At 40.1% G+C, this 22718-nt stretch overlaps 1 protein-coding gene and 1 long non-coding RNA gene across 2 annotated transcripts in view; one reads left to right on the top strand and one right to left on the bottom strand.

The window, feature by feature from the left end:
- The window catches only part of LOC311049195 (E3 ubiquitin-protein ligase TRIM47-like), a 41870-nt gene extending 28718 nt beyond the window's left edge, over positions 1–13152 (bottom strand). The window contains exons 1-4 of the mRNA XM_084062687.1: positions 13147–13152; positions 10211–11583; positions 9002–9198; positions 7055–8891 (exon numbers count right to left, since the gene is read on the bottom strand). Coding sequence (XP_083918813.1) covers positions 8822–8891; positions 9002–9198; positions 10211–11581 — 1638 coding nt within the window. The 5' untranslated portion in view covers positions 11582–11583; positions 13147–13152 and the 3' untranslated portion in view covers positions 7055–8821. The remainder of the gene's footprint in view (positions 1–7054; positions 8892–9001; positions 9199–10210; positions 11584–13146) is intronic.
- Positions 13153–16604: 3452 nt separating this feature from the next.
- On the top strand, positions 16605–21468 carry LOC311048381. Its single transcript, XR_014601100.1, has 3 exons — positions 16605–16665; positions 20460–20629; positions 21342–21468. It is a non-coding gene; the product is annotated as an uncharacterized lncRNA (long non-coding RNA).
- The last annotated feature ends 1250 nt before the right edge of the window (positions 21469–22718 follow it).

Raw genomic sequence — 22718 nt, 5'->3', positions numbered from 1 at the left:
AAAAGATCAAAAAAAGATGTGCTACAAAAGCAAAGGTGGGCAGAAACTTTTTCAACAAGTAAAGCTTGTTGAAAAAGGTTTTCAGCATTGAAAGTGTTTCCAAGTGTCCAAAAATAACCATAATAACACTCCACAAGTAAGACGCGCGAACGCGGGAAGCGAACGCAGCTCGAAAATATTGTGTATTTACGGACTTGTAGTCCGTGTTATTTCACCTAAATGGCTCTGCACCTAAATGGCCCTTTACTCATGTAAATGGTAAATGGTGCATTTATGTAGCGTTTTTATCCATTCACACACACACACACACACACACACACACACATTCACACACCGATGGCGGAGGAAACCATGCAAGGCACTAACCTGCTCATCGGGGAGCAATTAGGGGTTCAGCGTCTTGCTCAAGGACACTTCGACATTAATGCCGGGGGAGCCTGGGATCGAACTGGGAACCTCGCGGTTGCCACAATGGAAGATGGTAAAGTGCAATCGAAGCACTAACTGTACTGATATGACCCAAATATTGAAATCCCACATACGGAATAGACTTTCACCATGTCACATTAATGCCTGTCTTAGCCTCCTGGCAGTCTTAAGGTTTTCTATAGGTAACCTCTTTAACACCTGGCATCCCGATTTTGGGCATGTCATTATAGGCTATAAATAAATAAATAATTAGAACATTTTCTGAAATGTTTTGAAAATACTGGATCTACAAGCTCTCAACATGTCATGATGTAATGTGTTGTGAGCTTGTAGATAGCCTTTTTTTAAACTTATATTTCTTTGTGGCTCAGTGGCTAATGCAGAAATACTATCATTGTAAAATGTGTAGCACATTGACATAGACACTAGTAGACTACACCATTGGTTCTCAAAGTGGGGTCCGGGGACCCCCAGGGGTCCTTGAGGGAGTTCCAGGGGGTCCCCAGCTAAATGATAGATTATAGGCACCAAATGGACCCTTATGTGTCTGTAACTCTGAGAGTGTACAAATGGAACCAAATGGACCCGTTAGGGTCCATTTGGTTCCATTTGTACACTCTCAGAGTTGTACAAATTAAATTGACATAAATTTTACAATATAAATTGCGGTCCAAGTGATAGAAATGCCATTAAATGGGGGTCCGTAGCCTAATGCATGTCACTGGGGGTCCTTGAAATTAAAATGGTTGAGAATCACTGCTAGAGAGCCGTAAAAACCTTCTCTTATTGGGGTCCCTGGCGTATCTTTTCAAATGGGGGTCCGCGGGGTAATAAGTGTCAATTAGGGGGTCCTTGACATGAAAAAGTTTGAGAACCACTGGACTACACTATGCTGCCCTGCCAAGGTAAAGTGCAGTAACTACGTTTTTGGACACACCGACTTATTTGTGTATCCCAAAGGTCAAATTAGCCTTTGTGATTTTGGGGGATAAACAATTACCTCAAGAACAGATGTAAAATTAGTGTAATATCACTTATATGCCGATATCTCATTTGGCTGACCAGTTGAATCACTTTTAAACCCATTTTTCAGTGATTTTACTTTTCGTAGTTACTGCACTTTACCTTGGCAGGGCAGTATGGCATATTAGGAGTTCATTATGTATTTCTGGTAAAAAATATTGATCACTTATTGTGTATGTCTGTGGCAAAAATAAAATATTAATGAAAATGTCCATCACAAGCTGGCATGGTGATGACCCCCGGTCGTCACCATGTCGGTCGTATGGCTTGTACAACAACAAGCCATAGTGCTTTCTTGGGTTTATATCCTTTTAGCATTATTCTGTATAGAACTGTACTTTCTATGCTTTATTGCAAACTGTTAATAAAGTATTCAATCAATCAATATATACTTGACTATATTTTCAGGTTATTGGTAAAAAAAACAAATACTATTATCATTAATTATTAATTATCATGGTTTGGAACCAGGCTACATACATTGTAAATTAAATGTAAATCAGAAACCAATTTGTGAGAATACATAAACTAATGTACAAGACGTCCTGTGAAAGAGTTTATAAAACGTTTAACAGAATTAACAGGAATAAGGGGGGAAAAAGAAGTGAATCTGTGATCTGCTTGTTGTTACTATAGCTGAATTCCAATCCCCAAAGCTCGGTCACTCGCTCACTCTCCTCGCTTCCTGCACTCGCGCCTAAGCCCCGCCCCTGCGAGGAGCCGAGGATTATTTGCGAGGACGGAGTGGTCGAGCGGTTGCCCTCAAAGGATCGGACTGCACTCAGCGTCATTTCAAAGCGACGTCAAATTCCGCGATCACTTATGACGTCTCACACAGCTCGACCAGAGCCGTGGATGAAAATATACATGCATAGAATAATATGCAGACCTAGAATAATACAAAATATAAGAATAGACAATTCATCAATGTGGATGGATGGCCACATCATTATCTTTATAGTTAACATTGTTGTGCAAAGCCATTTATTCCTGAAATAGTGAATGAAGTGCCAGGATGAGCAAACTTACATTTATGAATTTAATCCTCTTTTTGCTCGTACAGTCCCCAGAACCCCAGTACAAAAATGTACTCCATGAAGTGTACTGTAGATGTGATGTGTGTCAAAAAGGAAATGTCACAGCCGAGGGGCGCGCAGAACGGTGGATGCATATTTATAGCAGAAACCAGTTCACATCTAACTATAGCCATACTAATTCAAAACGTCACTGAGCACATTCATTGAAATGATAGCTGGGGGCGGGGCAATCCGCCCTCTAGTTATATTATACCTCTATGATGTACACTCGCTCAATGCGGAACTTGGAGAGCCTCCTCGCCGCCTCCACTCGACTCCACTCGCCTCCTCCAAGAAGCAACTGAACAATTGGACCCTGACTACTTCCGGTTGGAAGTCGGAGTGGGTACAAACAGACATGTCCGTTCGCGACGGAACGAACGGCCGGAAGTCCCATCCACTCCCATGTTAAAAAAAAAACGGGGGCGTGTACCCGTTTTTTTTTTTAACATGGGAGTGGATGGGACTTCCGGCCGTTCGTTCCGTCGCGAACGGACATGTCTGTTTGTACCCAGTGACCGAGTGGGAGTGAGCGAGTGGCCGAGATTTTCGGTATTGGAATTTGGCTATGAGCGTTTGTCACCATTTCCAGTTTACATGAACCACGTGACCGGTGCTGTTTCTGCCCCCTCATTGACGTAACTCTCCAATAGAAGGCTCTGGTAAGGAGTATAAGGATCAGATCCTAGATCAGTCACAATCGTGATGATTTCACTTGACAATGAATTGTCATACAAAATAATTTCACAATTGAACAATTGGTATCAGTCAATGTCAGTAATTTCTTTGTAAGTTATTTGCCATTTGTGTATTTTAGTTTATAAAGCCTGAAAGCTAAACAGAAATATAATTTATATACTGTATGCCGATTTTCAAAGTTAAAAGACAATTACATTAATGTAATTGTCTTTTTCCTTTGAACATATAAGTAACACAATATAAATGATCCGTTTAACTTTTAGGCTTTGTAGACAGAAATTGCATAATGGCAAATAACTTAAATATACACAGAATAATCATATTTGAACTGGGGACCCCCCAAACTAATCATATTTGAACAGGGGACCCCCCCAAATAATCATATTTGAACTGGGGACCCCCCCAAAATAATCATATTTGAATTGGGGACCGCCCAAACTAATCATATTTGAACAGGGGACCCCCCATCCTGACAAGCATTTGGAATTGTAGGAGTTGAGGCATTACATTTAGTTTGACTCGGTTCCACAGATAAATATTGTGAAAATAGCAGATCTACAAGCTCACAACGCCTCGCAATGCGAGGCGTTGTGAGCTTGTAGATCAGCTATTTAAAAAATGTTTGCTTCGACAATTTGGCCAATGTTTGACCAGTTTTTAGTTACCAGTTTAGTTAATTAAAAGAGTAATGGACTTTTTCTTTTCTTTTTTTTATTAAAAAGGTGTTAAAAGTCCTTAAATTGTCACTTCACTGTCATCTGCCCTTTGAACTGAGCAAATTGGACCTTCTGTTCCAGAGATAATGGCCAAAACATCTAGAAAACGGCCACTTTTTCCGGTTTTCGATCGCCCATTTTCGATTGGGTTGAAATGTCTTTTTTAGGGGTAATAGAGGGGGGGGGGGGGATCACGCCTGCCCTAAATGTAAATCCTGGGGACGCCACTGGTAAGGAGCGAGTTACAGTAGTCACGTTTTGATATGACTGAGATCTGGATAAGTAGCTGGGCTGACTCCTGGCCTGGGTGAGGAATGTTGCAGAGTGTAAACCTTATTTTTAACTCTATGGTGTAAAATCTACAGGATGGAGTGGCCGCTGCAATGTGTGCCTTGAATAAGAGCTGACTGTCCAGGACAACACCAAGGTTCTGAATGAATGAGATCTGACTGTCCAGGACAGGGGTCTTCAACAGGGGGTCCGGGACCCCTAGGGGGTCCTCAGAGTTACTACAGGGGGTCTGCCAAATCTTTGTGTGATATGATTTATTTTTTTACCTTAACCACTTGAACTCTAGCATCCCTTTTTCTGAGGAGAACTTTAGCCAAAAAGAGCAGATCTACAAGCTCACAACGCCTCGCGCTGCGAGGCGTTGTGAGCTTGTAGATCTGCTCTTTTTTGGCAAAGAGGTATAGGTGTAGAGGGAAAAAAGAGCAGACCAAGTAAACAAAAAAAAAAGTTTAATCTGAAACACAATGTTAAACAATATAGAGGGGGTCCCTGCTTCATCTCTCTCTCAGCTAGGGGGTCCCTGGCCTGAAAAGGTTGAAGACCCCTGGTCCAGGACAACACCAACGGAAACCACCAGGGAGTTGTCTTTGGAAACAGTGAGATCCTGCATGGAGCAGGACTTACCTGGGAAGAAGAGAAGCTCACAGTCTGGTCTGGGTTTTGCTTGAGGTGGTGAGAAGACAAAGACATCCACTGTGAGATGTCAGCCTGTCATGCAGCGATGCTCTCTTCAACCTGAGTGGCAGGAGGAGGTGGAGAGAGAAAAACAATTGAGTGTTTACAACTGTTACAATCAATCATTTCCGTTTAACTTTTAGGCTTTGTAGACAGAAATTGCATAATGGCAAATAACTTAAAAATACACAGAAATGACTGACACCAATAATCAAAATAAATAATATACTATGGCCAAAATAGGCGATTATGTAATAATTGTGACAGGCCTATACAGTCACATCAGTGACTGTGGTGTAAAGTTACTAAGTACATCTTGGTCTACAAGATACACACAACATTGGGATACCCTGTACCTGTCAAAATACTACACCCCCCCCCCCTCCCCCTCCTCGAACTGTTTATTGTACATGTTTCTTATTTTTCATACCAGTAACCTGTAAGCTGACTGTATGATGTTTTACATAGTGTATATCTGTCTGTTTTCTTAAATGTTATCATGATTTGAGTGCGTGGGGATCTCATTTTAAACAAGCCGTCGTACTTTTATGAGCGATCCAGTTTAGAGGACCTTGCATTGTTAACTGTACTTCCATGTACTTTTCCCATGTCTCTCTAAATAAAGTACTTCATTCATTCACTTAATTCATTCACATTTACGCAAGGACTGTACTTAAGTACAATTATGAGGTATTTTGGAGTATTTCCAATTTTCTATATTTTTACTTCTACTCCCCTACATCTCAGAGGCAAATATTATACTTGTACTCCACTACAATTATTTGAAAACTTTAGTTACTTTGTAGATTTTAATTATTATTACAAAACATACATTAACCACTTCAGTCCTATTTAAACTTTGGCACATGCGTCGCATTGCAACGCATTGTGAGCTTGTAGATCTGCTATTTTCAAAAGATTTTTATATCCTATCCTTCAACTATAAATGTCCATGTCATTACAGTTCTCAGATATTGAAATGAAAATATGTTGAAATGTCTCACACACTCTCTCCTCCTCCAGGCTAGTGTGTTAAGTTGACCAGCCACAGTCCATCTTGTAGTTATTAATGTCAGCTGGTTATGGTAGAAATACTGAGTGAAAATCTCCAAACACACACACATGCTGATGTATATACACACTGATATTAATCCCCAGGTCTTTCATTTGGTGACATTTACCAGATTATTGAATTTATAAACATCTCTGTTTTCACCTGTTTCTCTCTCTTACTTCCTGCTTTTTTAGTCCCACCCCCTGTCAGAACCTTTTATGTTGACTAGAGTTGATTGACACCTGGATAACCAATGACATTGCTTCCATGAGCTTGGTATAAAATGTAACATAATATATCTGACCAAGTAGCTGCATGTCTGCTGCCCCCTAGTGGACCTGGTGCTTTAGACAACTGGTTAGTGCAGCTGCCAGTGAAATGACAAACCTGAGTTCAAATCTCCTTCTTTGCACTTTGTCTTTGATGTTTAATGCTCTCAAGGTTTGAGTTCAAACTACATTTGAAATATAAAACAAGTGAATGTGTCAAATGTAGCTTGTCGATCGGCTAGTTTTGAAATTGTTTTAAAAATATGGAATAATCTTCACTGGCACAAAATATTTTCAGATGAGGATTCGTGGCCAAATACACATTAATTTGGGGATTTTAACCCCTTGATGCTGAGTGGCAAGAAGGGAATCACTAGGTGCTCTTTATAAAGTCTTTGGTACGACCCAGCCAGGGAATCAAACCCCAAACCTTCGAAGCTCAAAAAGCTCAAAATGGGTCGCAATGCGACGCAATTTGAGCTTATAGATTGGCTATTTTAGCTACTTTTGTGTGACATAGGCCGACAGTATATGCAATGTGGCCCTCTGGAGTGAGTGTGGAAATATGAACAAATATAAATATATATATATTATATATAAACAAAATAATTTGACACAGAATATTTATTTGAAAATGATTTTATTGCCTTCCACAGCAAGGTAGACAAAGGCAGAACAGATTCCCTTGATTAACCAATTACAGTCAAGAATTCAACAAAGCCAGTAATAGTCCGATGAAGATAGTTGTGATGTAATGTAATTGGGGGGACTAAAATTACATTACATCACAACTATCTTCATCGGTGTGGTGGCTACCACCACTCCCCAATTTATTAGATACACAATTCATAAATAATGTCCATATCAACAAAGGGCTACTATATCTTTGATATTCTCGCATAGACAATTATTCCACAGTCTCCAAATACTACATTGCATTGGTTCTCAAAGTGGCGTCCAAGGGCCCCAGGTAGGGGTCCTTGGGGGGTACCAGGGGGTCCCCAGCAAAAGTAGGCTATAAAGTCATTCATTGCAATCATTTTAGCCACTTTAACCATTATTTTATACTTTGGCTATTGAAAAAAAAACAAATATACAAGCTCACAGCGCGTCACTTGGTGCCACGCATGAGCTTGTGGATGCGGTATTTTTTTTAAATCGTGAAGATTTTTGCAAATCTTTGAATATAGAATACATTTTAACTCAAATCTTTGCTTCTGGAGGTCGCTGGGACAAAATGTTTTTTAGATTACATTTTATTCATTCTTATTCTTATGAGATGGGGGTCCGCAGCCAAATACATGTCATTTTGGGGGTCCTTGACATAAAAAGTTTGAGAGTCACTGCTACATAGAGTCTGGAACTACACCTCTCGAAAGCAGAGACGGGAAGCTGTCATCTGATCGTCAAAATACATTTTAAAATATCTTTACATTTTATTTTTGAATTTCCATTTCTGCTAAGCAGCAAGCTTTAGATGATTTTGATTTATATTAGGGCACATTTGCGCGACTGTTAAGACAAAGCGGAAGCGAGGAGGGGGCATCACATCCGCCTGGATAATTTTCAGAGCTTTCGTTGCTCCAGACAGAAGCATTTGAACATTGTGGGAGAAAACAGTCTGGCTCCTGAGACTATCTTTGATAATGAGCTGAAGTGCTACTGTAGTCCATATCAACTTATACTGTGTAGTGTAAGCATTAAAGCCTACTTGGCTTTAATGTAGCCAAGTAGGCTACATTAAAGGTGCTGTAAGTGATATTCTTTGATAAAACAAACAAAGATTGTTAAAAGGTTAAAGCTCTATGTTCAAATACATCTATTGTAGATAATAATCATGCTATGTAATAGCATGCTACAGTATATAGAGTGTTTGTTAACAGCTCTGTCCAGCTCTTATGAATAGTAACATAAATACATGTTCAGGTGGGTTCAAATCAGGAGACAGTTTGTGTTCCAGTTACAATGTTTCTGATCATTTATGTGTTTCATCACTTCTAATTTCACTTGTTTATCCTGTATCCTGTATGAGTTATGTTTTGATTGTATGAAATTGGTGTCCCACCTGAAAATGTATTTTATGTTTACTAAAGAGCTGGTGAGATCCCTTGTTACTGCACAAACACTTTATAGTAATCTGAATATAGAACTATTTAAAACATGACTTACAGCTGCTTTTATACACACGATATTGTAAAGATTATAAACATTTATACACTATATATTATACTTACTAGTTATTATACTATGTATGTTATTTGTGCTGTCAATGCACCTAAGAAATCTACTCTTCTATTCAGTATCATAGTATTATTATAGTATTATTTCAACAAACATTGTGATGATCACACTCAGATTCTTTCCCAGTACTGTAAATAGTAAAATGCCATGCTAAATCCTCATTAACCACTTAAGTACTACTGTATATACTTTGTCATATGACAAATAGCTAAAATAGCAGATCTGCAAGGTTACATTATGTCACAACACGATGCATTGTGGCCTTGTAGATCGGCTATTTTTAAACATTTTAATTTTGTGTGAAATTGTGCAATGTCCAAAATAGGGATACCAGGATGAAAGTAGTAATTATTCGATGCCTTTAACCTTCAGCTCCGCCTTCACTCTCCTCAAGTAGATGTCACCAGGATTAAAACGCCTGTGGGAACAACACAACAACATGGCTGAGTATCCATTTCAGGTCACATGACATGACAGTAGATCTACAGGAACATTTCACTAAAACAATGTTTAACAGAAGTACTGTACCCTAGTAGTCCTCCAGTCATGTAGATCTTGAGGTGAATGTCATTAAAGGTCACCTGGTCCTCCCTCACGGTGAAGAGTAGTTTCTGGTCAAATGCTTTCTTCAACAGTCTGACCACCTTGTTGCCCTCTGTGTTGTACGGTAGAACAGCTGTTATTTGAATGCCTTCATAGTTCTTTCCAGGGTTGGGATGATTCTCCTGTACAGGATGAGTGTTTAAAATGCATTAACAGTGATGGAAAAAGTACTCAAATGTTTTACTTAAATAAAAGTATTAAAACCACAATGTAGAAACACTCTGTTGCAAGTAAAAGTCCGGTAAACAAAATGTACTTGAGTAAAACTACAAGAGTATTGGCATCAACATATACTTAAAGTAGAGACGTACCGATACCATTATCTCCTTCCTGATACCGATACAGATCCCCATAACTTGCACATCAGTCGATACCGAGTACAGATCTCATACCTTATTATTACATACCATACATGTAATAATGAAAATAATCTAGGACAGTGGTTCTCAAAGTGGGGTCCAGGGACCCTCAGGGTTCATTGAGGGGGTTCTAAATGGACCCTAACAGGTCTGTGAGAGTGTACAAATGGAACCAAATGGACCCGTTTGTACACTCAAGAGTTATGGGGTCCTTGACATGAAAAAGTTATATATCAGAAGAATTTTAGGCAGTATCGGCAGCTTTTCCGATACTGGTATCGGTATCGGGAAAACTCTAACTTAAAGTACCAAAAGTAAAAGTACTCATTATGCAGAGTGTCCCGTTTCACAAGTTTTCATATCTAAAAAATGTATTTAAAAAACATAGCAGATCTACAAGCCGATCTGCAAGCTCACAACATTTCACGATGCGACGTGTTGTGAGGTTGTAGATCGTCTGTTTTCAAATAGCCAAAGTTTAAATAGGGCTGAAGTGGTTAATGTATGTTTTGTAATGATAATTCAACACAACAAAGTAACCAGTAAAGTTTTCAAATAATTGTACTGGAATAAAAGTACAATATTTGTCTCTGAAATGTAGAAGTTAAAGTATAGAAAATGGGAAATACTTCAGTAAAGTAGAAGTACCTCAGAATTGTACTTAAGTACAGTACTTGAGTAAATGTACTTATACTTTCCACCACTGTGCATTAATATACTCAAAATTAACATCAACAGACAGTATGATGCAATTGTCTTAACTACAGGTTTTTACCATCTGTGTTCCACCTGGAATGTTATAGGTGATGGTTATCATGCCACAGCCAGAGAATCCAGGCAGGTGGCAATCGCTACGAGACTGCCATGTCATGGTTCCATTTGGCTGATCTCCCTCTATCTTCCCAAAGACATCTTTACACAAAGGACAGACGGGCCTCATGGTTTCCACTAGCCGTGTCTTACATTCCTTACAAAGCTCACGGCCGCATTTCAGTTTCTCCATGTTCTTCCATGATTCAAGACATCTTGGACAATCATGTTCGGTTTCTCCTGCTGTAGCTCCAGCCACCATGGCTGTTCCAGCACACTGCTTCTCCATCTCTTTACCGAGTGTCTTCTTCAGCTGAGTCACAGCTGTCCTCACAGTCCCCACGTATGAAGATGGATGGACACTGACCTTTGTCCAGTCCTTGGTGGGTGGAGGAGGGGTGATGATGGATGTGAAGTTCTGGAGAAGTTGGAGGTGGTCTTCAGTGTGTGAGAGCTGTTTCAGCTCAGAGCTTCTCTTCTCTAACTGAGTGATTTCCTCTTGCAGCTCTTCAATGAAGAATTCAGCCTGTTTCTCTGTTGTTTTCTGCTTCTCTTCAATCACATTCATGAGCTCAGCCTGGCTTCTCTCAACACAGCTGATCAGAGCAGTGAAGACCTTCACACTGTCTGCTATCTCTCTGTCTGCATCTTTCTTGCTGAGCTCTACTGAGTGTTTGACCTCGTGAATCTTCACTCGTCTCTCCTGGATCATTTGCTGAACTTCAGCCTCTGTCTTTCCCAGCTCAGCCTTCTTTCCGTCATATGCCTCTTTCAGAGATACGATTTTGTGTAACTTGTGGTCTGCCTCGGTGCAGAACTGACAAACACACGTGTGGTCAGTCTTACAGAACAGCTCCAGAGGTCTGTCATGTTTCTTACACAAAATGTCTTCCAGGTTCTTTACAGGGTCGATTAGTTTGTGTCGTTTAAACACTGTTCCTCTCTGATGAGGCTCCAGGTGAGTCTCACAGTAGGAGGCCAGACACACCAGGCAGGACTTCACGGCCTTGAGCTTTGGTTCAGTACAGAAGTCACAGGAGACTTCATCTGGTTCAGCAGGTTCTTGGTTTGTGCTGGAAGTTTGTTTCAGCTGCTTTGAATTCCTGAACTGATCAGCCATCTCAGAGATGAATTTATTAACACATAGTTTTGGTCTGTCATTGAAGTTTTCTTTACATAGAGGACACTGACACACAACACTGCTATCCCAGTAATGTGTGATACAGGTTTTGCAGTAGTTGTGTCCACATGGAGTGGTGATTGGATCAGTGAACACATCCAGACAGATGGAACACAGAAAGTGCTCTTCGGACAGGAGACTGCTGGTAGACGCCATTTCTACACAATGAGAATAAAAACAAAGGTTTTTGAATGATTCATACAATATAGTATACAACATACAATACGTTTTGCATTGACTAAAATACATTAATTCTGATAAATAGAAATGTATCTTGGACATCAAATGTTGATGCTTTGTTCTGTGTTGAATACTAACAATTATACCAAACTCACCGTCTGTCTTAAACTTTTCTGTTTATGAGAACATCCTGTGGATCTGATATTTTTGTGGGGAATATTAGCTCTGCTGTTAAATTGCTGTGGGTCTGAAGTAGTACTGTACTTCTGGTTTTGATATGTCATTGAGATGCCATAATCATGCGTCACACTTTGTGGAAGTTAATCTGGGGTAACAGAATCATGCGGTATGAATAATTATCAATTAAAATGTTGTTACACATAACACAAAGGCACCTAGATCTCTCTCCTCTGAGGAAGTAAACAGGGGAGTGGTAGAAATGTAACCAAATAATGCACTGTCACTTATACACATTAACCCTGTAGATATAATCAGTCTGGTAAGAACCATATCAATTAATTCATTATAATAAAAAGGGACAGAGAGACAAACTGGTGGTATACTGTATGGTGTCAAGTGAATGAATTAGCGGCTCTCATCACAGTCTCTCTTATATCTCGACATCTGTAATAACCTGGAGAACATCTTAATAAGGCCAACTTTAGATACATTTATACCACAAACTGACTTCAGACATTTAAACTGTGAACTGAATTCAATTATTCAAAATGTCTTATTATTCTTGTATAGTTAATATTGTTATTGATAAAGAATAATGTCAAAACTCACGCATGTGTGTTTATTTTATTTCATTAATGTGGCTATAGTTACAGTGTCTGGTGGAGACATCATGAAACTGATGCTTCAGTGAGAAGAGGAAACAAATAGGCTATGGCCTGATAAGCGTTATAACAGTAACTAAGTACATTTACTCAAGTACTGTACTTAAGTACAATTTTGAGGTATTTTTTACTTTACTGGAGCATTTCCAATTTTCAGTACTTTTACTTCTACTCCAATACATCTCACAGGCAAATATTGTACTTTTACTCCACTACAATTATTTGAAAACTTTTGTTACTTTGTAGAATTTGATTATCAAATATATACAGTATCATTACAGAACACACATTAACCACTTCAGCCCTATACATTTCGGCCATTTGAAAAGAGCAGATCTACAAGCTCACAATGGTCGCCATCATGCAAGAAAACTTGAAATGGGACATTCTGCATAATGAGCACTTTCTACTTTTTGTACTTTAAGTATATTTTGATGCCAAAACTTTTGTACTTTTACTCAAGTACATATTTTATACCGAACTTGTAACAGACTATTTCTACAATAGGGTACTGATACTTTCACTTAAGTAAAACATATGAGTTACTTCTTCCAACACAGATAGTTAGGATGCCTTATGATTTTAAACTAATTCTAATGACATGTTAATCTGACGTCTGTCCCATCAATGGTTTCATATAGTCTGAAAATATCTATTTGAGTATTTATATGACTATTGTAAAATAAACAGGAGACTCACTTACTGTGTCCGTGGTGTTCCAGAGAAATGAAACTGAAAGCATCATATCAGACAGTGTTGCCATATTTTGTGAGAGAAATAAGCAACCAGGGCTATAACAAGCCCAAAAGAAGCACTATAAGAAGCACATAATTATGCCAAATGTTATTTGAAAATTGTGAGTCACAAGTTCACAACGCGTTGTGAGCTTGTAGATCTGCTAATTTTTAAAAAAATCACGTGGAAAAGGGTGACAAATATAGAAACATTTTAACAACACAAATCTGGTACGGGGGGCCCTGGCACAAAATATTTTCAGATGGGGGGGGTCTGTGTACAAATACATGTTAATTTGGGGGTCCTTGTTATGAAAATGTTTGAGAACCTGAGCCTCTGGTTTAAACTTAGGAAGCAAGCCCAAATACACAACTACACTTAAGAAACAAGCCCAAATAAGCAACACTTTATTAACTAAATAAGCAAAGTTACACCGTAGAAACAAGCCCAAATAAGACTCTGTATTGGGAATAGATAGATAGATCGTTTTTATTGTCATTCAACATATACATGAAATGCATAAATGGCTGTATGATGGCTGTATGATCTAAAAACTACTCCTAGTTAAAAGAAAGCTAAAGCTACAATACTAAAAACTAAAATACTAAAAGAGACACCACTAATAATAAAATCAGTTCATGATGAGACAGAAATATTGCACACAGGGGTCTTCAGCAGCATATAAGGAAGAAGGTTAGGGGATATTGCATTTGTTCTGGACTGTTTCACTTTTTTAGAGTAGAGTTCACAAGTCTGGTGGCTTGGGGGGAAAAAAAAACTCTTGCAGAATCTGTCCGTTCTGCTCCCGATGCTACGGTACATTCTGCCAGAAGGCAACAGGGTGAACTGAAATAGTACATTTACAGATAGAGATGTACCGATGTAGTATCTGTATATCTGCAGCTGTGAAATAAATAATGGTATTTACAATCTGATCCATGCTCAGCCCTGCACTAGTCACTGGGTTGGTTTAAAGATGGGAACTCAGGGGAGTTAAGAATTCATAATCTCAACAAGAGACACTGGTGTCTACTACGTGACAAGAAAGAGACACTGGTGTCTACATATTGACAAGAAAGAGACACTGGTGTCTACATGACAAGAAAGAGACACTGGTGTCTACATGACAAGAAAGAGACACTGGTGTCTACATGACAAGAAAGAGACACTGGTGTCTACATGACAAGAAAGCCTTCGTGGTCTCCCTGAAATTCCTGCCCTGGTTGCAATAATAATGTGAGTCACACCTGGCCTTGTCTCATGGCAGCACCAGTGTGTCTCACTCTCAGCACACCGTTTGAGAACCACTGAGCCAGAAGAAAAGTAATATTAACACACCTGACCAGCCTGATGAAAACAAATATGTATTCACAGCCAACTTTTTGAAAAATAAATTATTTTTGCATCAAAGCTGGAATGTTTGACTATTTCACATTTCCTCCTCAAAGACAGATTGAACCTTTGTTTGTTTCTTCTTTCTTGTTTTAATCAGCAGAAGCTTTTCAGTCCATGTATATGAGGACGTACTGCAGTGACACCTGAACATTGAGGACCATAATCGTCTCTGTCGGGCACAAACCTCCTTTTTTATTTTACTTTATAAGTCAGCGCTGCTATTGAACACCCTTTATGTCTGTGTGTGGGTTTTACAAATATTGAACCAATGAAAAGTATTAAAAAGCACTTCTGACTAAACCTCCTAACTCTATTGGATCCTCAAACTGTCATTCAAATCACCTACAGTAACCCCAACACAGGTTTTTTTCCCCCGTCTGACTTGGTTATTCTAATCAATGATGGACAAAACAACCATCTCCACATTAATGGTCAAAACCTCCACTTGAGCTGTATTTGGTTAAAGTGATGATAATATCAGGACACATGCAAGTATCTGACAGTGTATAAAGTCACCATACATACCAACTTTGATGAGGCAGTATTGTGTTTAAAAACATGTTTTTTCATTTCCAGAAAAGTTTATATTTTGGACAGATATATAAGATCCCTGACTCCTATACATAGTCCACTCCAGAGAACAGAAGCAGTGAAGTGTTTCACTCAAGCATTGGGGTATTAGTCCAGGGGCCAACACTGATATTTTCACAAATTGGTACCACCTAAGGTGACCGTAAAGTTTTTGTATTTTTGTCTTCCTACATGTCTCTAGTTTATATTTTGGTATGATAACCCTTCCAATCTTGTAGCTTAATGGCAGTTATCACTACCTACCGGCTAATGTATCCGGTAGGAGACACAAAGTAGAATCTTTGTGTCTCCTACCGGAAATACACCCGGGCATCAAATTATTGCGACAAAAAACAAAATATATCCATGTATTCAAGGCTTCATGGGGTGTGCAATTGATAACTTCTCAGATTTTTGGTGTTTGCAAAAAGACTGCTTTCCATAAGCTTGCAAAAGTTGACCCTCCTTCAGTCTAGGGTGGTCATAGCTGAATAGGTAGAGAATCCCCCTGGGAAACTTAGAGGAGTTCACCCAAAAAAATATTTATTTTCCATCAATTGCACACCCCATGAAGCCTTGAATACATGGATATATTTTGTTTTTTGTCGCAATAATTTGATGCCCGGGTGTATTTCCGGTAGGAGACAGTAGTAGGAAGGTAGGAAGGATGTATGCACTTTAAATATGACTTTAAAAATTGCTACATAATTGCACTAAGCAGTTTCTTCTACTGTCTGTACTGTATACATGCGTCAAAGCTGCAGCTTGGTCCTGGTCTGGTTCTGTTTCTTGTGTCTCTTTTTGTTCTTGTCTTCGTGCTGTTGTTTATTGTGTTGTCTTGTATGTGAGAGGAAGTACCATGACAATTTCCTATCAAACTTGTTTGAAATGGCAAATAAATACTTGAACTTGAACTTGAAGACAAAAATACAAAAACTTTACGGTCACCTTAGGTGGTACCAAAATATGGCTTGGCCCCTGGACTATATATGGATATATGGATGACTATCCGTGCAGTAATGAATACAGTCCACTAGGGGGCACTATCAGCTATCACACAGGAGAAACAACACACACGGTATGTAGAGCAGATATGAGCTCTGAACACAACAGTAAATAGGAAGCAGGCTTTCTACAGGTTGGTTTGCTGTGGAAAACCAAACCACCAAGGTTACTACCAAGATAATCAATAACATTTAACATATTTTCAAGTTATTGGTCAAACTGATCCAGGGACAAAATATAATTAATTTGTTGAAATTTAAATAGAAATTAATCCTAAAAAACCAGAAACAATGTTGTGAGAATAAATTAATGTATAGGAGTCATGTGATAGAGCTTAAAACGTGTAAAATGTTTAACAGAGTTAAATCAAATTTAAAATTAAATCTGTGAATCTGTGATCTGCTTGTTGAGCCTTCTTAACAATCTATTGGTCATGCCTGCAGAGTGAGGAATGGGAAGCTGTTAACAACAACACTGTGTTTCAGAAGATTTACTGAAATCTCTGCTTTTCAGGTACAAATTTAGTATTTCTGCTCTTCAATGGTTCTATACATTGTTATGTTGTTTTATATCGTTTCGTTTTGTTAAGGAACCTTTAGAAGTATCATGTATATCCGCTCATTGCAGCTGCAGCTCCGATCAGAACCGATCCCTCCTAGCCCTGGTCCAGAACTCTAACGCTCTGGACCAGGGCTAGATCCCTCCTAGCACCAAGATGAGGTGCTAGGCACCCTTCGCAGCCGTAGCGTGCAGAGTCAGAGTGTGATACCAGTTGAACGGTGGCCAAGAGTACCGATCTTCACCTTTTTCCGCACATCGTATCCAAAAAGTAAAGGTCCGGTACCGGTACTGCGTACATATACATAAACCTTCAGATTTCAAATATAAAGTTCTAACCCGATGGCCACGGATGTTACAATTATGTACGGGCTCTCAGACGTACTCGTATCTAACGTATTGTTCAATAAAAAGCATTTTATTCCGATCGGTGGCCATTTTCTCCGTATGCTTTCTACTAAGCGACCCTGTCGGCTGGGAGGTGTATTGCACTCTGATACTCTATGAGAAAATGGCCATCGATCGGATTAAAATGCTTCTTATTGAACAATCTGGAATATACAGGTACCTATGAGGCACCTAACATAATTGTAACATCCGTGGCCATTAGGTAAGAACTTTATATTAGAAATTTGAACGTTTATGTAGATGTACGGACCAAAAAGGGAGAAAGTGCAAACACTATTTTGAAGATCATTCAAGACTGTCGTATAATGAGACAGTCTTGTATCAAGGTGAAGTCAGTGCCCGTCCGCAGGTGTCAGTACTAAAATAGCACTTGCATTGTGTCTTTGGGCCAGGGCTGTTTGGAGTTGGCATAGCCATTTTCATTCATTTACCACACTGAATTTTAACTTTTTGGAAATGCATATGTAGCAGGGTGATATAAGTAGACCTTGTATTGTGAATTTGTACTTCCATGTACTGTTATGTACTGTCATGTACTGTTCTCATGTCTTACTCAATAAAGTACATCAATCAATCAAAGCAATGACTACACCACCCACACATATAGGCGTGAGGGATCCTTTAAACACATTAACCATATACTGTAGAGATAGATAGATTGATTGATTGATTGATGTACTTTATTTAGTAAGACATGAGAACAGTACATGACAGTACATAACAGTACATGGAAGTACAAATTCGCAATACAAGGTCTACTAAACTGGATAGCTCAGTTAAGCACGTAGCTTGTTTAAGATGAGATCCCCACGCACACAAATCATGATGACATATAAGAGACAGACAGATATACACACTACTATACAGAATGTCATACAATCAGTTTACAGGTTACTGGTATGAAGAGTGAAAAATATGTACAAAAAAAAAAAAAAGAAAGAAAGAGGGGGGGGGGGGGGGGTAGGTTAGGTTAGGACATGGGGTAGGTTAGGACTTGGACAGGGGCCATTTTTGAATTGCAGCCTCCTGAAGGTGTATCTTTAGGGCATTTTTGAAAGTGAGTAGGGTTTTACACTCCTTTACTCCTTTTGGTAGGGCATTCCACATTTTAGATGAATAGCATGAGAAAGAGTTCATTCCCTTTGTTGTGCCAAATCTGGGTTGAACATGGTTTGTGGAGCTGCCTCTGGTGTTATGATCATGGACTTGATTAACATTTTGGAAGTATTTTGACAAATACAGGGGGATCCCAATGTTGTGGTGTATCTTGAAGACCAGGCCCATAGCAAGTTGCTGTACTCTGTCCTCAACCCTAAGCCATCCAATCCTAGCAAAATGATCAGGGGTTAGATGGGTTTTGTAATTGAGGCCAAGAAGTAGCCTTACAAGTTTGTTTTGGGATGTTTGGAGCCTTGTTTTTAGGGCCTTGGAGGTGTTGTGATACCATGAAGTGCATGTATGAGGGCCCCTATAAGAATCTTCAGAGTATTCTTACTGACTTTACGAACAAGCCTCCACATCCTCCGTGTTATTTTGTGGACCTTTTTGATCGTCTTTTCAGCGTTTTTGTCACCTGAGAGGTTTGCCTCCAAGATGGAACCCAGGTAGGTAATTTCCTCCTTTCTTGTGATAACATTATCACCCACTTTGATCGTGAAACTCTCAGCCTTTCTGATGATGATAGATCGATAGATAGATAGCTATAGGACTGAACAAGGTAAGGTTCCCCACAAAGGTACGGGTTCAGAATTAACAGAACCAGAGGCTGATGTATCAAATGTGTCAAGTTTATTCAAACAGCTGGTATAAAAAATAGTCAGATTAAAATACAGAAAGGAAGAAAGCGGTTAGTATTACTGGGAGTTCGGCACAGGGACTAAACCCAAGAGGCAAGGGGCAATAAGGGTAAGGGCCTCTAAACTAAATATACCGCAATTAAACAAATCAAATCCAAATAATGCAAAAGAAAATAAAGTAAATAAGAATCCAAAAGCAAATAAGCAAATCAAAATACGAATACGCAAAACCAAAATCATGCAAAGCTACTTAATGGCCCAGTATAGTTCTTTCATCAGTCAACCCTATTGCACACAGTCCAATAGCAAAAACCCAGTCTAAACAGTATATATATAGCACTGTGGGAAAAACAGTGATGGTTAGTTCAGCTCCTACAAAAATCAAATAATAAAGCATTAGACCAACCCTCCAACAATTCATCCCAGACATTGGGCCCCTATAGCAAGATGACAAAATACAGCAAAATAACAAACATACCCAATGAGTCAATATATGCTCATCAGGGCTCCCATTGATGCGTTATTATGAATCCCACGCCGCGTCCTGGATTTAGACCCGCCTTACGTGTCTGATTGGCTCCCCGGCAGGCATAGTTTTACTGAGGTTAGGGTTAGGGTTAGGGTTAGGTTTAGGCATAGTCTTACTGAGGTTAGGGTTAGGGTTAGGGTTAGGTTTAGGCATAGTTTTACTGAGGTTAGGGTTAGGGTTAAGGTTAGGTATAGGCATAGTAGCAAAAACGAGAACTGTCAATCACAGCGACTACTGACCAATCACAGCGCCCGCTCAGCGGGTTTGCCACGACGCGGTGTGGGAATCATAATAACGCCCCATTGATAGGCCTGCACAGCCACAGGGTACTGCTGCTCAAAGGACCTGGAGGCTTCTGGAAATACAGATATATATTAGTATAATTAACAACAGGCCTAATATTGTCAGCCTATCTAAACTCTTATATATATATATATATACACTATAGCTACAATGAGTTATAAAAACCTTGTCATTTGTTTCAGATTGTCTTACCGAGAATTAGTCTGTACCCCTCATGCCTCCAGGTCTCTCTCACAAACACTCAAGCCAGGCTTCTGGCTAGACAGGAGGCCACAAACCTGGCCACCCCTCTTTATGCACTTTCCTTAAAGGGCCAGTTCTACACATATTTGGAAATTGCAAGGCAGCCTTTGTTGTGATTGTGAAACAATTACATTATGTACAGTTTGTCTTTGTATTTTATTCCATTGTGTCTGTGTATTTTGTGAGTATGTTTCTCTTTGTTTTTGGAAAAAGCAAAACAGGGAAAACTTCATAATTGTTTGGATCATAACTGTACTGTATGTGTTTTTTTCCTGTGCTTCGCAATTTTGTTGACAGGCAGATGTTGGTACCTGCAGGGCATCTCTGCCTGACGCACCTCCGACGGTGCCTAAGCACCAGCTGTAGGGTCTTCAGCTGGGAGCCATCCCGGCCTGGTGTTTTTCCCCCTTGCTCACCAGGGAGTGAACCTTCGCAACACAGATATTTTAAACGAAATGTCCTCTTTTCAGGGCGTAACATTGTCAGCTGGTTGACCAGATGGAAGGAGCTGCATGGATGCATTATTGGGGGGCTGTGGAGACCAGAGAGACTGGCCTGGAGACTGCTGCCCCCTGGAGGACTGCTGCCTGCACGATTCCCATCTTTACCCATGAGGACAAGAACTGCACTGACACAGGCTGTGAGTAACGCGCACACACACACACACACACACACACACACACACACACACACACACACACACACACACACACACACACACACACACACACACACACACACACACACACACCAACACACACACACACACACACACACACACACACACACACACACACACACACACACACACAGACTTTGTCTGGAACAAAATAAATACAAGTCAAACAGAGATTTTTATTACAGCCAAAAGTCAAAACATATGACAATGAGTTGGAGCATCTGGTCAACATTTTATCCTGCTAAATATTAAACACATGTCTCCCTCGCTGTCACAAGCTTAGTAAACCTTTTCATGAAGAATTTATGTTTTCAACCGCTAGTTTCAAGTCCTCTTTCATACGCAGTATGATATGAGCTTTTGTAAATTATGGTCCCATTCATTCTTAAACTGATGATAAAGCTGGGTAAGCTTCCGAGGCGTGACTGGGTTCTACTGAGCTGAGAACCCACCCCTCGCTCCCCTAGGGAGCGAGGGGTGGGTTCCATACATTTAAATGACTGTGTATTGGAAACACTGGTTACTGATGTCTAGGTCAGTACAGTTGCATAGTAAATCCACGGACAATTACAAAATCAATCACTGAGTAGAAGAATCAATCTTGTCTAATATTATCCAAAAACACATTGAGTTTCTCTCTGCTGATGTCACTACTCCTCTCTCCTTGTTCTAGATCTCTCACTCCCTCCTGTGTGTAAAGAGGAGGTTCCCCCTGAACAGCGAGAGAGGAGCCCCAGTCCGATCCAGGTGAAGCCAGAACCTCCACAGATCAAAGAGGAACAGGAGGAGAGGAGTCCCAGTCTGGTCCAGGTGAAACTAGAACCTCCACAGATTAAAGAGGAACAGCAGGAGACGAGTCCCAGTCTGGTCCAGGTGAAGCTAGAACCTCCACAGATCAAAGAGGAACTGCAGGAGACGAGTCCCAGTGCGGTCCAGGTGAAACTAGAACCTCCACATATTAAAGAGGAACAGCAGGAGGAGCTACTTCAAAGACCAGAGGAGACAGCAGGGTCATCGTTGACATTACTAACAGTGAAAAGTGAAGATGATGATGAAAACGGAGAGACAGAACTTCAAGCCAGCATCTCAACTGAACACATGGAAACACAAGCTGATGTAGAGGACTGTGGAACATCACAACCAGAATCTGACGTCACTGAGGACAGTGATGACTGGGCTTCTGAATCCGACCTTACAGAGGACAGCGGTGACTCGTCTTCACACTGTTCTGAATCTGACGCTGAAGACGGTGATGAGCGGGAGACCAGCGAACAGCGGTCGGCTTTAAACACACTGGCATCACACAAGACGCAACACGCGGAAGGACAAACTTTGTCGTCGTGCTCGATGACAATCTTTTTCCTTCCGCTTGTTGTGGAAGGACAGTCCCAGACCCCGGCTCAATCGTCAGAACAAACGCCATACATGAGGAGTTACGCGAGAGAGAAAAACTTTTGTTGTACAGAGTGTGGCAAACGCTGCAGTAGTTTGGCTGAACTGAAATCACACTCGAGGTATCACACGGGGGAAAGGCCGTTCGCCTGTTCAGTTTGTAGCAAAAGATTTCACCAAAAAGGAGGTCTGAACACACACATGCTGATTCACACGGGGGAAAAGGCCTTTGCTTGCACGGTTTGTAGCAAACGCTTTACTCTTCTACAACAACTGAGGGGACACATGAAGATTCATGCGGAGAACAGGTCAGAGATTTGTGCAGTTTGTGGCAAAAGCTATAAACTCAAACAACACCTGAAAGCACACATGATGAGTCATACGGGGGAAAAGCCCTTTGCCTGTACAATGTGTTGCAAAAGTTTTACTCGTAAAGAAGGCGTGAAAAGACACATGAGGACTCATGCGGGGAAAAGGTCCATTGCTTGTACAGTTTGTTGCAAAAGCTTTGCTCAAGAATACAATCTGAAAAGACACATGAGGCTTCATGCAGGGGGAAAAAAGCCCTTTGTGACAAAGTTTACGTGTACAGAGTGTGGTAAATGCTATGGTTGCAAGTCTGAGCTGGACAGACACATGATGATTCATACAGGAGAAA

Source organism: Gymnoscopelus microlampas (assembly GCF_963454915.1).
Source record: "Gymnoscopelus microlampas genome assembly, chromosome: 7".
NCBI lineage: Eukaryota > Metazoa > Chordata > Actinopteri > Myctophiformes > Myctophidae > Gymnoscopelus > Gymnoscopelus microlampas.
This window is presented reverse-complemented; position numbering and strand designations above follow the sequence as displayed.